The sequence below is a fragment of the Canis lupus genome, chromosome 32 (genome assembly GCF_003254725.2).
Source record: "Canis lupus dingo isolate Sandy chromosome 32, ASM325472v2, whole genome shotgun sequence".
Lineage (NCBI taxonomy): Eukaryota > Metazoa > Chordata > Mammalia > Carnivora > Canidae > Canis > Canis lupus.
Window position 1 is genome coordinate 10,344,783 of NC_064274.1, and position 14,259 is coordinate 10,359,041.

The following is a 14,259-nucleotide window of genomic DNA, read 5'->3' on the forward strand; positions in this document are numbered from 1 at the left end:
TATTGAAAATTGTAAAACACTAAATCTTAGACAATACTCCTTCTCACGTATTTCAAAACTTACAAATCAGAAAAACAGAGCAAAAGGAAACTAAATACAGTCCCAGCAAAAACATTAGATAAGAAGTTGTGTGAGAAAGGTGGCATTTCAAATCAGGAAAGATGAATGATTCAATATATGATGTTGGAACAATTAATTAACCATAAAAAAATTATATTCTTAACACACTATACAAAAACGTAAATTCAAAATGGAATAAACATTTACATATTTAGTCCATAAAAGTCATAGAAAAATATATGGGAAATATTTTTAATAATGTAAGAATAGAGGGGGATGGGTTTTACCTACTGCCAGACAGTACACACAGCAAGATAGTAAATACATCATGCAAACCCCCAAACAGAACTTCCCGCAAAGGGACCAAATATATTCTCAAAAAGAAATGCTATCACAATTCATAATACACACAGAAATATAAATATTCTAATATTTGACAGATATGAAGGTCAAAAAGCATTTTTTAAAAGACTAATAAAGCTGAATATGTAAAAAATATAAAACTTCTATATGGCAAAAGACAGAAAAAGGATAAAAGATTAAAAGTAGGTAAAATCTTCACAAAACAAGACAGAGGGTCATATCCATAATAGGTTACAATGTATCAATAAAAAAGGAAAAAGTACAATAGAAAGGCAGGCAAAGGACATGAATAGGCAAGTAATCATGAAAAATACTCTTCACTCATCATTTTTTAAGTGCAATTTTAAATGAGATATTTTTACAAATCAGAATTGATCATTCTTTAGACTGGTGCAACTGTGGGAAGCCAACCCCACTCAGGCACTGCTATACATCACTGGACAGCAGCCTGTCCAACATTTTAATATGAGGTTGGCCTGGCAATTCAAGTCACAGGAAGTGATCCTCCAAAAACACTTGCACAACAGTACAGGTATTTGTAGCAGCATTGTAATACCAATAAGTTCAAAGCTATCTAAATGCCCACCAATAAGGAATGGTTAAATAAATTATAGTCCTTCGATGCAATGGAATACTTTTATGTATGAAGCCATTGTTCTAAAGAATGAGGTAGTCAACAAAGACTGACATGTCAAGATTCTCCATAATATGTCATTAAGTGACTTATGAGACAGTATATATGGAATGATCTCAACGTTTCTCAAAATGATATAAACAAAAATTAGAAGGCTATACATGAGCCTATCATGAGGAAGTGAAAATACGGGGCATTCACATTTTAACCTCAAGTGGTCATTAATTCCCTCTACACTTGTATTATATCTATAATCCAAAAAAAGATTTCCAAGCCCTTAAAAAATGGCCACATTTTTTTTATAAAAGTTGTATGCAGTGGGAGGCTATATCTAATCCAGGAAGACTTCACATGACAACAAGTGTTACTCTTCACTGCAAAGGAAGACAAGAACACACACAGCAGCCAATAAATATATTGTGCAACCCTCCCCCCCAAAAAAAGCTCCCAGGAACAGGCCAAATAGATTCCCAAAAATGGATCCTATAACAATTCACAAACCACATGAAAATATAAATATTCAAATATTCCCAGAGGCCCTGCCAATGAGATACACACATCAACTCTGCACTCTTTACTGGCCACTGAGGAAGATGAAGACCAGCCAGGCCAGCAAACCTTACTAGGTACATGAAGTGATGTGGCTACTTGGTTCAAGAGCTGTGTGGAGATCCACTGCAACTGATGGTCCAGGAGTTATGGCAACTTCTTCATTCAGCTCCAAGAAAGCACCAGTCTCTTTAGGAGAACTGGATTTCTTTTTATGGCAGCCTTCTGCACAACCTGTGTCCCTTTTTCTGTGTTCATTCTTCAATCTCTTCTTGTACATCTTGTATGCTAGGTGTTGAAACACACAAGTATTGAAAGATAACTTTAGCAAAGACTGTAATGTAGTGGCATCATGTACTCTGGGGCTTTGTATGCTTTAGATCATATATGTGTAAATACAAAAATGAAGAGGAAAAAGAAAGGCAAAAAGATGGAAACTAGGGGTTCTGGTTCAAGAAGGCAACATAAGTAGATCTTAAACTTAGCTCCTCCCACAGAACACTAAATTCCTCTGGGGGGAAAAAAAACTATCAGAACCACCCCATCACATCAACAAAAGGGAGGGAAACCACACAGAAGTGGGTAGGAAAGACTGAGATAAAATCTCAGCATAAGTACCACCCCAGACAGGGCCACCCACTATCAGGAGGGAACTCAAAACATGGAGCTTCACCCTCAGAAGCAAAGGACTTATATCCCAGATCAGGCACCCCAACTTTTAGACAGGCATCTGAGAGATGAACCCCCAAAACATCTGGCTAATAAGACCAACTGGTAGAGTTGAAGCACAGAGGTGTGCTGAATGGAGAAACTGCAAACCGACTCACCTGCCCCAGGCCTCAGCCCAGGAGCACCCTTTGAAAAGTGCCCAGAAGTTTATATAGAAGAGACTCTTTCTTCATTTTAGAGCATCAAACTGAAAGGCAGGGAAAAAAAAAAAAAAAAAAACAGACATCCAGGTCCAAGAAAAACCATAATAAGACAAACTCAAAGAGAGCCTTACCAAGACACATTATAACTAAAGTATTATAGTTAAAGGCAAGGAGAGAATCATAAAAGTGGCAAGAGGAAAAACAATTTGTTGCATACAGGGAGACCCCACAAGCCTATTTGCAGAATTTCAGGCAGAAGCTGCAGGCCAGAAGAAATGGTATGATATATTCAAAGTGCTGATAAGAAAAAACTTCCAACCGGAACACTACTTAGCAAAGTTATCATTCAGAAGTGGAGGTGAAATAGAGAGTTTTCCAGACAAGCAAAAGCTAAAGGAATTCATCAACACTTACATGAAATGTTAAAGGGACTTCTTTAAGCTGAAGAGAAAAGGTGCTAACTAGTAACAAGAAAATATATGAAAGTATAAATCTCACTGGTAAAGATAAACATATAGAAAGATAGTGAATTAATCACTTATAAAGCCAGTATGAAGGTTAAAAGGCAAAAGTTGTAAAAAAATAGTTATAACCACCATAATAAGTTAAGAAATACACAAAATAAGGGATCCCTGGGTGGCGCAGCGGTTTGGCGCCTGCCTTTGGCCCAGGGCGCGATCCTGGAGACCCGGGATCGAATCCCACATCAGGCTCCCGGTGCATGGAGCCTGCTTCTCCCTCTGCCTATGTCTCTGCCTCTCTCTCTCTCTGTGACTATCATAAATAAATAAAAAAAAAAAAAAAAATTAAAAAAAAAAAAAAGATTTAAAAAAAAAAAAAAAAAAAAAGAAATACACAAAATAAAAAGATGTAAAATATGACCTCAAAAACATAAAACATGGAGGGGGATAAAAATGTAGGGCTTTAGAATGTGTTCAAACTTCAGTTGCTATCAACTTAAAATAGACTGTTAAAAATACAATTTGTTATGTGTAAGCCTCATGGTAACCACCAAGCAGAAACCTATAGTAGAACACAAAAGAGGAGAAAGGAATCTAAGAATACCACTAAAGAGAGTCATCCAACCACAGTGAAAGAGAACAAGAGAAGAAAGGAATAGAGAGGAACTATGAAAGAGCCAGAAAACAATGAATGTCAATGTCAGCAAGTACATACCTATCAATAATTACTGTAAATGTAAATGGACTAAATTCTCCAAATCAAAGACACAGAGTGGCTGAATAGATTTAAAAAGACCCATCTCAGAACACCTGGGTGGCTAAGCGCTTCACCTGCCTTTGGCCAGGGTGTAATCCTGGAGTCCCAGGATAGAGTCCCACATCAGGCTCCCTGCGTGGAGCCTGCTTCTCCCTCTGCCTATGTCTCTGCCTCTCTCTCTCTCTCTCTCTCTCTTTCTCTCTCTCTCTGTGTCTCTCATGAATAAATAAATCTTTTTTTTAATTAATAAATAATAAAATAAAATAAAAAGACCCATCTCTATACTACCCACAAGAGACTCACTTCAGATGTAAGGACACACACATACTGAAAGTGAAGGGATAGAAAAAGATGTTTTATGCAAGTAGAAACCAAAAGAACGCTGGGGTAAGCTACACTCATATCAAACAAAATAGACTTTAAAACAAAAACTGTAAAGAAAGACAAGGGCATTACCTAATGATAAGAGTGGTAAATCCAACAAGAGGATATGACATTTGTAAATATATATGGACAACATAGGAACACCTAAATATATAAAGCAAATATTAACAAACCTAAAGGGAGAAATTATCAGCAATACAGTAACAAGGGACTTTGACACCCCACTTAAGTCAATGGATAGAACATCCAGACAGAAAACAATAAGGAAATATTGGCCTTGAATGATGCATTAGACCACATGGGCTTAACAAATATATACAGAATATTCCATCCAAAAGCGACAGAAGACATATTCTCAAAAGCTCATGGAACAGTCTCCAGGATAGATCATATGTTAGGCCACAAAACAAGCCTTAACAAATTTGAGAAGATTAAAATCATATCTAGCATCTTTTCTGACCACAATGGTATGAGACTAGAAATCAACTACAAGAGGAAAACTGGAAAATTCACAACTATGTGGAGACTAAACAACATGCTACTGACCAACCAATGGGTCAACAAAGAAATCAGAAGTGAAATAAAACACCTCAGACAAACAAAAATGGAAACACAATATACCAAAACCAAGCTCATGAAGAAAGAGAATAGAGAGGTGGGTGCTGGTGGGGGAAGGATGGGGAGTCAATGAAGGGAATCAAAAGGTACAAACTTCCAGGTATAAAATACGTAAGTCATGGGGATGCAACGTACAGCATGGTGACTATAGTTGATAATACTGTATTAAACAGCTGAAAGTTGCTAAGAGAGTAAATTTGTAAAGTTCTCATGACAAAGAAAAAAAACCTCTACATATGGGGCAGATGTTAACTGGACTTACTGTGGTGATCATTTCATAATATATACAAATACAAATCATTATATTGTACACCTGAAACTAATATAATGTATGTCAATTATACCTCATTTAAAAAAAAAAAGATGAAACTATGGAGCAAAATAACTCAATGTATCAAAATGGCTATGTCTCTCTGGAATGGATCATTTGTGATTGAGGTCACTGACAGCTCACCCATTCATACATCATTCAGGCCACTGGTGGCTCATTTATTTTTTCATTCAGTCAGCCAGCCAGCAACACCTGTGGAGTGCCTGCTTGCAATGAGGCGCTCTCCTGAGCGCTGGAAGATAGCTGGGAACAAGCCAGGCATGTTCCTTCCCTCACAATTTCACTAAGGAGAAGGAATTAAAACTTAGACCTAAGACTAGAAAGTTTTATTCTGCTAAGATTTCTCTTATTTTGTGGTAAAATTAAACCCCAAGTACTTCTTATGTTGATTGCTAAATGAGTAATCAATTGTATCAGTATCATTGAATAGAACTCAGACCCTGTTTCCTGATAACAGTGAAAATTACAATGGCCCAAGATTAAAATATGTGTATACACATATTGATGTCTCTTTTTTAACAGTTGATTGATTGATTTACTTGACAGAGGGAGAGAGAGTGAGGGGATGGGCAGAAGGAGAGAATCTTTAAGCTGACCACCCCCTCAACCACTGAGTGCAGAGCCCAACATTGGACTTGGTCTCACAACCCATGAGACCATGACCTGAGCCAAAACCAAGAGTCTGACACTTAACCGACTGAACCACCCAGGTACCCTATCGATATCTTTTTTAATTTACTTTCTGTGAAACTACGTAATGGCTGACTCTAAAATGATGAATATTTGGCTGTATAGATAAATATATATCCCATATATATGTATACAAATACATATTTCAATATCTGCATGTATTATATTTTATAGTTGGAAAATATTTCACAACCATTCAGCATAATTCTTAGTCACAGAAGCATTGTGAAATAACTTGGCATTTGGAAGACCTCATGGCTCTTGGTGAAACATAACAAATGTCATTTTGAAGATAAATTATTGCTCATGGAGACATATCAAGTCCTAGAGTCCACATTCTAATAATGCATTGTTTTTTGTGAAGCATATTTGTTTATAACTATAAGCTTATTTTCACATATTCTTAATATTTGCTATGAAAGCAAAGGAACTTGTTTGTACACTTTCTTTTTCCCAGAAATGTCAAGCTAACAATGTATCACAAGAGTAGCACACGCATATTCAGACTGAAAAAGTAGTAAATTGAGTTGACAATTTGCAATCAAATCTAACCAGTGGGGACTCTCCTTACCTGCAACAATGAGAAACCCATCCAACAGCTGGAAGAGTCCATAGGCCAATGGGAAGCTAAGCATCTGGACCAATTGCTTGGCAGTGAAAGATAACTGGAGCATGGTGACACACATCTGAATATTCTGAGCTCCAGTTTCTAAGGAAATCGTCCTGCACCTACCAATGAAAAATGTTTTCGAGAGTTACATACTAGCAATAAGGACTCCTCTTAAATTTTAATCTTCTATATAGCAAAAAATGTAAGCTATGAGCTTAAGCCAGTAAAAATGTTTAGGCCACTCATTTAATAATTACTTGCTGAGTCTGCATTCTCTGTAGGTGGCCTGCTGAGGGGCACTTCAGAACAGAACCCTAGGAACCCTGCCCTAAGAATCTGAATGGAGAGACATGATATACACACAGGAAAGGTCCAGTAACAACACACTAAAAAATACGATTGAGGGTCAAGGAGATGCTATAGAAATTCAGAAAAGTGGCATAAATGGCTAGAGAAGGCTTCACAGAGACAGAAGTGAATGAAACAGTGATGGTGGGAGAGGCGTATACCATGGGACACTGACAACAATTAAAGTTCCAGGGACAGGTATGAGCTGTGTCTACTAGAAGGCAGTGCATATGCCATAAGCCAGTCGGCGTGGAGTGAGAGTTGGATAGGAGAATGGAAAGGTGAATTAGAGATATGAAACAACACTTGAAGGTAAACACAAAAACCCTAAATGAAAATCAATGTCTAAAACCAAATGTCTAAAACTCTTTGGTGAAAGAGTTTAGGAACACAACTTTTCTATTTTCTATGTTTCTGTACTTTTATTGGTTTTCTAATTGCAAAAAGAGAGATAAACCTCACTTGAAAAAGAAAAATCTGGAGGGAGTAAAAGGATGACAAAAGCAGGGCGTTGGGGGCTGGGTTAAGCAGTTTCATCTGTCTCCAAGTTCTAGAGAGGGTCTTCAGATTTCTATAGATGGAAGTGAAGAGAGGAAAGAGGTGTTTCCAAATATAAACCAGCCTCTCTATGCAAGCTGGTTTGGAATGTGGGGGTAACAAGGGGAGATATAATGTGGGCATGAAAGAATTGGTACAGCGCAAGTTCTGCAGCTCTTATTTTCTTTCTGCTTACTCTCTTGCTTGCTATGCTTTCTTTAGGCCACGCACTCCTTTCAGACCCCTGGACCTCACACCTAGACCATTCACAAAGTAAATGCAATATCTCAATCCCAATCTTTCTCAAGCCATCAGGTATGAAAAAAACAAGATTGTTAACTACATTTTGCCATAGGAATACTTTCTCTCAAGACCCAATTATAAAAAAAAAAAAAAAGACCCAATTATATTTCAGCCACTCAATAGTCTGTGTTCCGAATTATTGGCTAATAAATCCTGGTTCAAATTGTAACTTCACCATGAACTTGGTCAAGTTACTTAATGTCTATGAAGGATTTGAAGCTACTAATAGTAACTACTTCTCAGGCTTGTAGTAAAAAAGTAAATGACAGGGAATCCCTGGGTGGCTCAGTGGTTTAGTGCCTGCCTTTGGCCCAGGGCATGATCCTGGAGTCCAGGCATGGAGTCTGCTTCTCCCTCTGCCTGTGTCTCTGCTGCGCTCTCTCTCTGTGTCTCTCATGAATAAATAAATAAAATCTTTAAAAAAAAAAAAAAGTAAATGACATACAATAGGCAGAGCCTCACCCAGTACCTGGGATAATCCTAAATGTTTCCCAAGTAGACTAGAAACAGATTTATTCTACAAAATAAAAACCAAAATGCATACTACTTTCTATTCTCTTTTATTTAAATCTATCTTTTAAGCTTTTTTGTTCCTCAAACTCCACCTTTGAAGTTCAACTACCAAGTTCACTTTTCTTCAATAATTCTTTTCTGACTTTAGAAGTGGTGCATACTCATTGAAAAACTCAGGAAATATAGCAAGAAAATATTTAGAAACTAAAAATTAGCCTTAATCTTACTACTCAAAATTAAACACTTAGCATATGGTGTATTTCTTCCAGTATTTTTCCATGATAAAATTCCTTTGCTTTTTTCCACAAATTGGGAATCAAAATGCATCCCATTTTCTATTTTCTCTTAAAGTTATCTTTTAAGTATTTTCCAAAATCATTAAAATTGATGCATCATATTCCATCATATAGACACATCATGAATTAAATATCTCTCTATTGTTAGATATTTAAATTGCCTTTTTTATATTTATAAATAACACTGCAATTAACATCCTTGCACATCAATATTCGTGTGTTTATCTGGTAGTCCTAGCTTCAGAACAGATTTCTAGAAGTAAAATCACTGAGTGAACAGCTATAAATATTTATGAGGCTATTGATATGACTAAATTGCCTTCCAGTGAGTTTATGCCAATTTATGTTCCCTCCAACATTGTATGTCAATACTCATCTCATCCACAGACATAACAAGAGTATTATCATTTTTAATATTTCACAAATTTATAAATTATATGCCCTAACTTGTAATGATCATATTTCAGATAAATTCCTATTTTATATCTCCAGTTTGTTCTTTCTCCTCTTCCCCTTTATAATTAGCACTTTTATAGAATTTAGCACAAACCATGGAAAAATGCTTAATCTCTTGAATTTTGCTCATGCCCTAGAATGATCTCTATATTTAAGGAAACCATCTCACCCCTATCTAGTTACTAGAATAAGAAGAGAAATGTGTCCAGATTTCAACACATGGTGTTAACACCCCAATCCTAATTTCACAGATTACAATTTCCCATCAATCTGGCCTTTGTTCTCATTTACATGAGAAATACCATCATCTTTCCTCCCTCTTTATGATGAGTGGTCCTGTTCCGTCCACCTTGTTAGTCAAAACTCTTAATGTCTCCTGACACAGCCTGGCAGCAAAGCCTGCCAGTGGCCAAGTGTTTACTTTATCCTCCTCAAAAAAAGTGTACGGATAATTAAACTGTACCTCTGCCAAGATTGGTGGGTAAGAAGTGCCAGCAGAAAGCCCGCGACATGGCCAATCAAAGGAAAGATGAAACTGATGGTCAGAAGAGTGATGTCTGAATTCCAAGATCCTTTTGCCAACACCACACCAGCAACTGCGACCACCAAAAGGAGGACCCCACCAACAATGGCCCCAATCTAAAGCAAACCAATAAAATAAGTACATGTAAACATTGTGGTCTTTTCATTCTATTTGGAACAGTCCATCACTGTTCTAAAAAGCTGAGAACCTAGAAGTTTTGGAACAAAGATAGGATTTACCACCAAATCCAATCTCATTTTATAGAAAAGAAACCTATCAACTGACCTGGCTAAGCTGGAAATTGGTAAGGCTCAACACAAATCTAAGCTTTATTTTATGATCAGTATTTTTTTGCTTGAAGTAGAGGATTTTGCCAGAAGGATTGAGTAATGGAGTTTTTCAAGGATAGGACAAATTCATGAAACAAATGACATCTGACAATAAGCCTCGAACACCCTTACATGCGCTCTGGGATGATTTTTACTGCTCAAATACAAAGACAGACTGGGCCCCTGCTTAATGGGAAGTTGCTGGAACACACAAAGAAGTTCTCTGATTGTCAAAATCCCTCTTCGTCTTTCTATCAAAAAAAAAAAAAAAAAAAGGATTTCAAAGTTTAAAAATTCACCAAGAGCAATTTGTTCAGAATGTGTATCAGATCTAACATTACAAGAGGACCAAGAACAGAATGAAAATATATCAAAATGATGAAATTACCCTAATTTTTTACTAACGTGCTCTAGAATATTTATGCGTATTGTTAAATATCCTCTGCCACGCATGCTATGACACAGGCAAAAGAAAGGGGTTTTAAATCTGCTCTTTACAGATAATAAAAGTCATATACAGATTAATCTGATTTCTCCATTGACACTAAGGGACCAATAGAGGATCTGGAAATACCAAAATTATCCTAACAAAACAGAGTACTTGCTAGTACTTTATCAGAAATTAAGAGTATTTGAAAAGTAAGAGGTTCCCATGAACACACTCTGTCCTCTTGTAAAATTATAACCATACACTGCCATGCTCCTACTGAAATAATGGTCACCAAGTCATATGCAATCCAAATGCACGACACTTAAGTCTTCCTCCAGCTCTCTGTGGCACAACTGATCTGTCTGCTTGTCCACCCTCCTTCCCCACTTAATCTCGTTGGACCGGAAGAATAGTGGGAGTTGTTCTATCTTGTGCCAAAGTGAAAAAGCAACATCCACTTGTGCAGGCACAGGGAGTGGCAGCGCCCTGTCAGGGGGAGCCAGACAGCAAGAACCAAACCATAGACCACACATCGAAATGAACTGAGATGTATTTGCTGAACCTCCAATTAGCCCTAAATGCTTATTTCTTTATAAATGTAAAATGCGAGTGAAGCATTTTCAAAATCTTCATAAAATAGCATAAATGCTATTACATCTTCTAAAATGATATGTAATCAGAAAAACCTGGAGCACCCTAGGATATTGCCCTCTTTGTTGAGAATGCCTCGACATTTTTAAAGCTATTTTTATATTTTTAAAAGTCATTTTTAGATGTTTTTAGAGGTATGTTTTAAAACATGGACATCTGCTTGTTCCTCCAGCAACAGAAGACAATGCCAGAAAGTCAAGAGGAGGTCAGAGGTTCCAGTTACCATCAATCCATGGCCAGGCTCTTCGGTGTATGCTTCGTGATTTCATTCTGACACTTTCTCATTTAGTCCGCAGCACTTACTTATTCATGTGTACAAAAGACAACCTCAGAAGCTTCCTCGGGAATGCTTCTGAAAAACAGCCCTACTTATTCGTGAAACCACCCCTACTCTTCAACACTGAGGTTCCACCACTTGCACACCTGAAGAGCTCTCACTTTGAGAGCACTTGTGCAGAGCCTGGTGAATACATGGGCTCTGGGTTTTCTCCGGCCACACCCAGGCCTTCACTTTCCTGTCACTAAAGCAAGAGTCCCACACTTGCCAGTGTGTCATAAGCCTCAGTGTATGGGTCTGTGGGAAAGACAGAGCATGGCTGACAAGAGCGGAGGATTTATGAAGGTAAGATCCAAAAATGCAGGACATTTAAGGAAAATTGCTAGGTGCGGGGCTGTATTCGACTGGCTTTTCTGTTCCAGTTATTGCCTCCTCTGTCTTTTCGATCTCTGAGTCTAAGGATGCATTAACTACCATGTTAATGGAGCTGCTTACCTTGAGAATGATTTTGGATTGCTTAGGCCACCTGTAATTCACATAGATACCAAAGGCCACGGGGATGGTCAGGCACACAAGGGTGATTCCTGAGAAGAAGAAAAATCCATCAGATGGTATCCCCTCTCACCTTGACTGCCCAGTGCTCAACAATTTCTATTTCAAATAGATAAAGGCTTTAGATAAAGGCTTAATAAAGGCTGCATTTTATATCTGCATCCACCTCCAATGTAAAGAAAGAAAAAATCTTTGGAAGATGGTCTTTGAAGGGTATACATTACTACTGAATGCCACTATTCATGTTTCGTCATTTCTCTCTCAAAATCCCTCTGACGGTGACACGGAATTTTAGAGACAGCCAGAAATGTAAAAGTTAGAAAACAGGAGGAGTCTGTAAAAATCCCTTGGTTGCTCTGCATGGGATCACCCCTCTACAACCACAGCTGTTATTTTCCCCATTTGAAGCCAATGGGTTGGCTTGTTTCACAAAGTAAAGAATTCCTATTGCAGATATAAAAACAGCATCTGTTACACATACCAAAGCAACTTCTCATTCTGCAAATGTAGCCAGGTAACCCAAAGGTGGGTGGGGAAAAAAATGCCTTTTAATTAGCACGAGTGAATAAAAGCATTGATGGCAGGCTCAGCGGAGAGCAGGGATCCACTTGCCAACAGGACACACACACCTAACTTTCCATGTGTCAATTTCCAAATCTGGCCAGATGCCTGCAATACTGGCTGCAAAGTCAAAGGAGTTGCTCATCACATGTTGGGCTTTAATTGTTTACAAGTGCCTTTTAGAATATATTATCGAAACAGAATATGTAAACAACTGACTGATCAGAAAAAGTTGCACATAAAATCCTGATTTCTAAGCTTTCCCTCAGGTTTTACAAATTCAATGGGCTTCAGTTATTAGCAGAACGTGACTCTCTATTCACGTTTTTTAACTACGGGCCTTTCAAGTGATTACTTGAGACTCCAGATTGACAGTTTTAAGAATCACAGTTTCTGCCAATTCTCCAAAAACTCTGAGCAAATGAGAATAACCTTATCATTTCACCATGGTTTTCTTCCAAGCCTGGTAAGTTTACTGAAATCTCTAGAAAAAGGGCAGTTTAATGAGAAGTGACAATCAGGAAAGGAGATATGGAAGAATTATGGGTATGGTTGTGACATGTGGATGCGCTCTAATAATCAGAAGGAAGCATTCATGTTGGATTTAAAAAAAAAAAAAAAAGTTTGGACTTTGCCATCAGATCCCAGAGTCAGGATTCCAGTTCTTCGCTGATCAGCTCCACAAACTTGGTGAAGTTACCTAACTTCTATCATCCTATAAATCCAGGAAATGGAACCAGTAATAGAATCTATAGAAGTGTTAGGGAATTAGTTTATTTAAAAACCAACAGGGCAGCCTGGGTGGCTCAGCAGTTTAGCACCCGCCTTTGGCCCAGGGCATGATCCCAGAGACCCGGAATCGAGTCCCACGTTGGGCTCCCTGCATGGAGCCTGCTTCTCCCTCTGCCTGTGTCTCTGCCTCTCTCTCTCTTCCCTGTGTGTCTATCATGAATAAATACATAAAATATTTTTTTAAAATACCCACATAGAGGGCACACATAATAAACAACAGCTGGGATGCCTGGGTGGCTTAGTCGCATCTGCCTTCGGCTCAGGTTGTGATCCTGGGGTCCTGGGATCGAGTCCCACGTCTGGCTCCCTGCTCACTGCAGAGTCTGCTGCTCCCTCTCCTTCTGCCCCTTCCCCCTCTTGCTCATTCTCTCTCTCTCACTCACTCTCTCAAATAAATAAAATCTTAAAAAAAAAAAACCAGCTAATATCATTACCATCACTGTTATAATTATAATTCCATTTCACAAGCCCCATACAGACCTATGTTCTGATACGGAATGGTGAGATTCTGCTCAAGATTCCAGGAGAAGGTGTAGAGATAGAGGCAGAGCGGCATCATCCCCAGGGCAGCCACTGTGGAACAGGTTGTCATGGTGATGCTGAAGGTGAAAATAAAATGATGCTTATGAGGAAGAGTTTGAGGGGTCCCTGGCTGGCTCAGTCAGTGGAGTGTGCAACTCTTGATCTCAGGGTCTTGAGCTCAAGCCCCACATTGGGCTTGGAGCCTACTTTAAAAAAAAAAAAAGAGGAAGAGTTTGAAATGATGAATTTAAGTCCTGACCAAAACCAACTCCCAGGACACGCCTTAGAGATTACATGGGGTAAGTTACTTGAAGCTCACTCTTGTGTTGTTATTCAACAAATGATGGCAGTAGTTGTGGTCTAGAAAAAGTTTTCCAGAAATATTTGGTGCTCATCCATTAACTCATATTTACTTGAGAACCTACTTACCTTTAATATTCTGCTAGGCACTATAAAGGTTTTTTTCCTTTAGACAGTTTTTTCTATTAAGATATAACTCATAAACCATAAAATTAATTAAAGTGGTTTTTAACATATTCACAAGACTATGCAACATTATCTATTTCCATCATTTTGTCATCACCCCAGAAAAAAAACATACCCCATTTGCTATCACTCCTCATTCTCTCCTTTCCCTGGCCCCTGGCAACCAGTATACCTTCTGTCTTTATAGGATTTCCCATTCTGGACATTTCACATGAATATGATCATACCATATGTGGCCTTTTTTGTGTGTCTGGCTTCTTTCACTTAGCATAATGTTTTCAAAATTCATCCACATTCGAGCATGTATCAGTACACCATTCCTTTTTTATGATTGACTCATATCCACTGTGTGGA

The 14,259-nt window shown here is 38.1% G+C and overlaps 1 protein-coding gene across 1 annotated transcript in view; it reads right to left on the minus strand.

The window, feature by feature from the left end:
* Positions 1 to 298: 298 nt before the first annotated feature.
* The window catches only part of SLC10A6 (solute carrier family 10 member 6), a 28,183-nt gene continuing 14,222 nt past the window's right edge, over positions 299 to 14,259 (minus strand). The window contains exons 3-7 of the mRNA XM_025425480.3: positions 13,378 to 13,496; positions 11,488 to 11,576; positions 9,246 to 9,421; positions 6,291 to 6,448; positions 299 to 1,894 (exon numbers count right to left, since the gene is read on the minus strand). Of these exons, the coding sequence (XP_025281265.1) occupies positions 1,680 to 1,894; positions 6,291 to 6,448; positions 9,246 to 9,421; positions 11,488 to 11,576; positions 13,378 to 13,496 (757 nt within the window). The 3' untranslated portion in view covers positions 299 to 1,679. The remainder of the gene's footprint in view (positions 1,895 to 6,290; positions 6,449 to 9,245; positions 9,422 to 11,487; positions 11,577 to 13,377; positions 13,497 to 14,259) is intronic.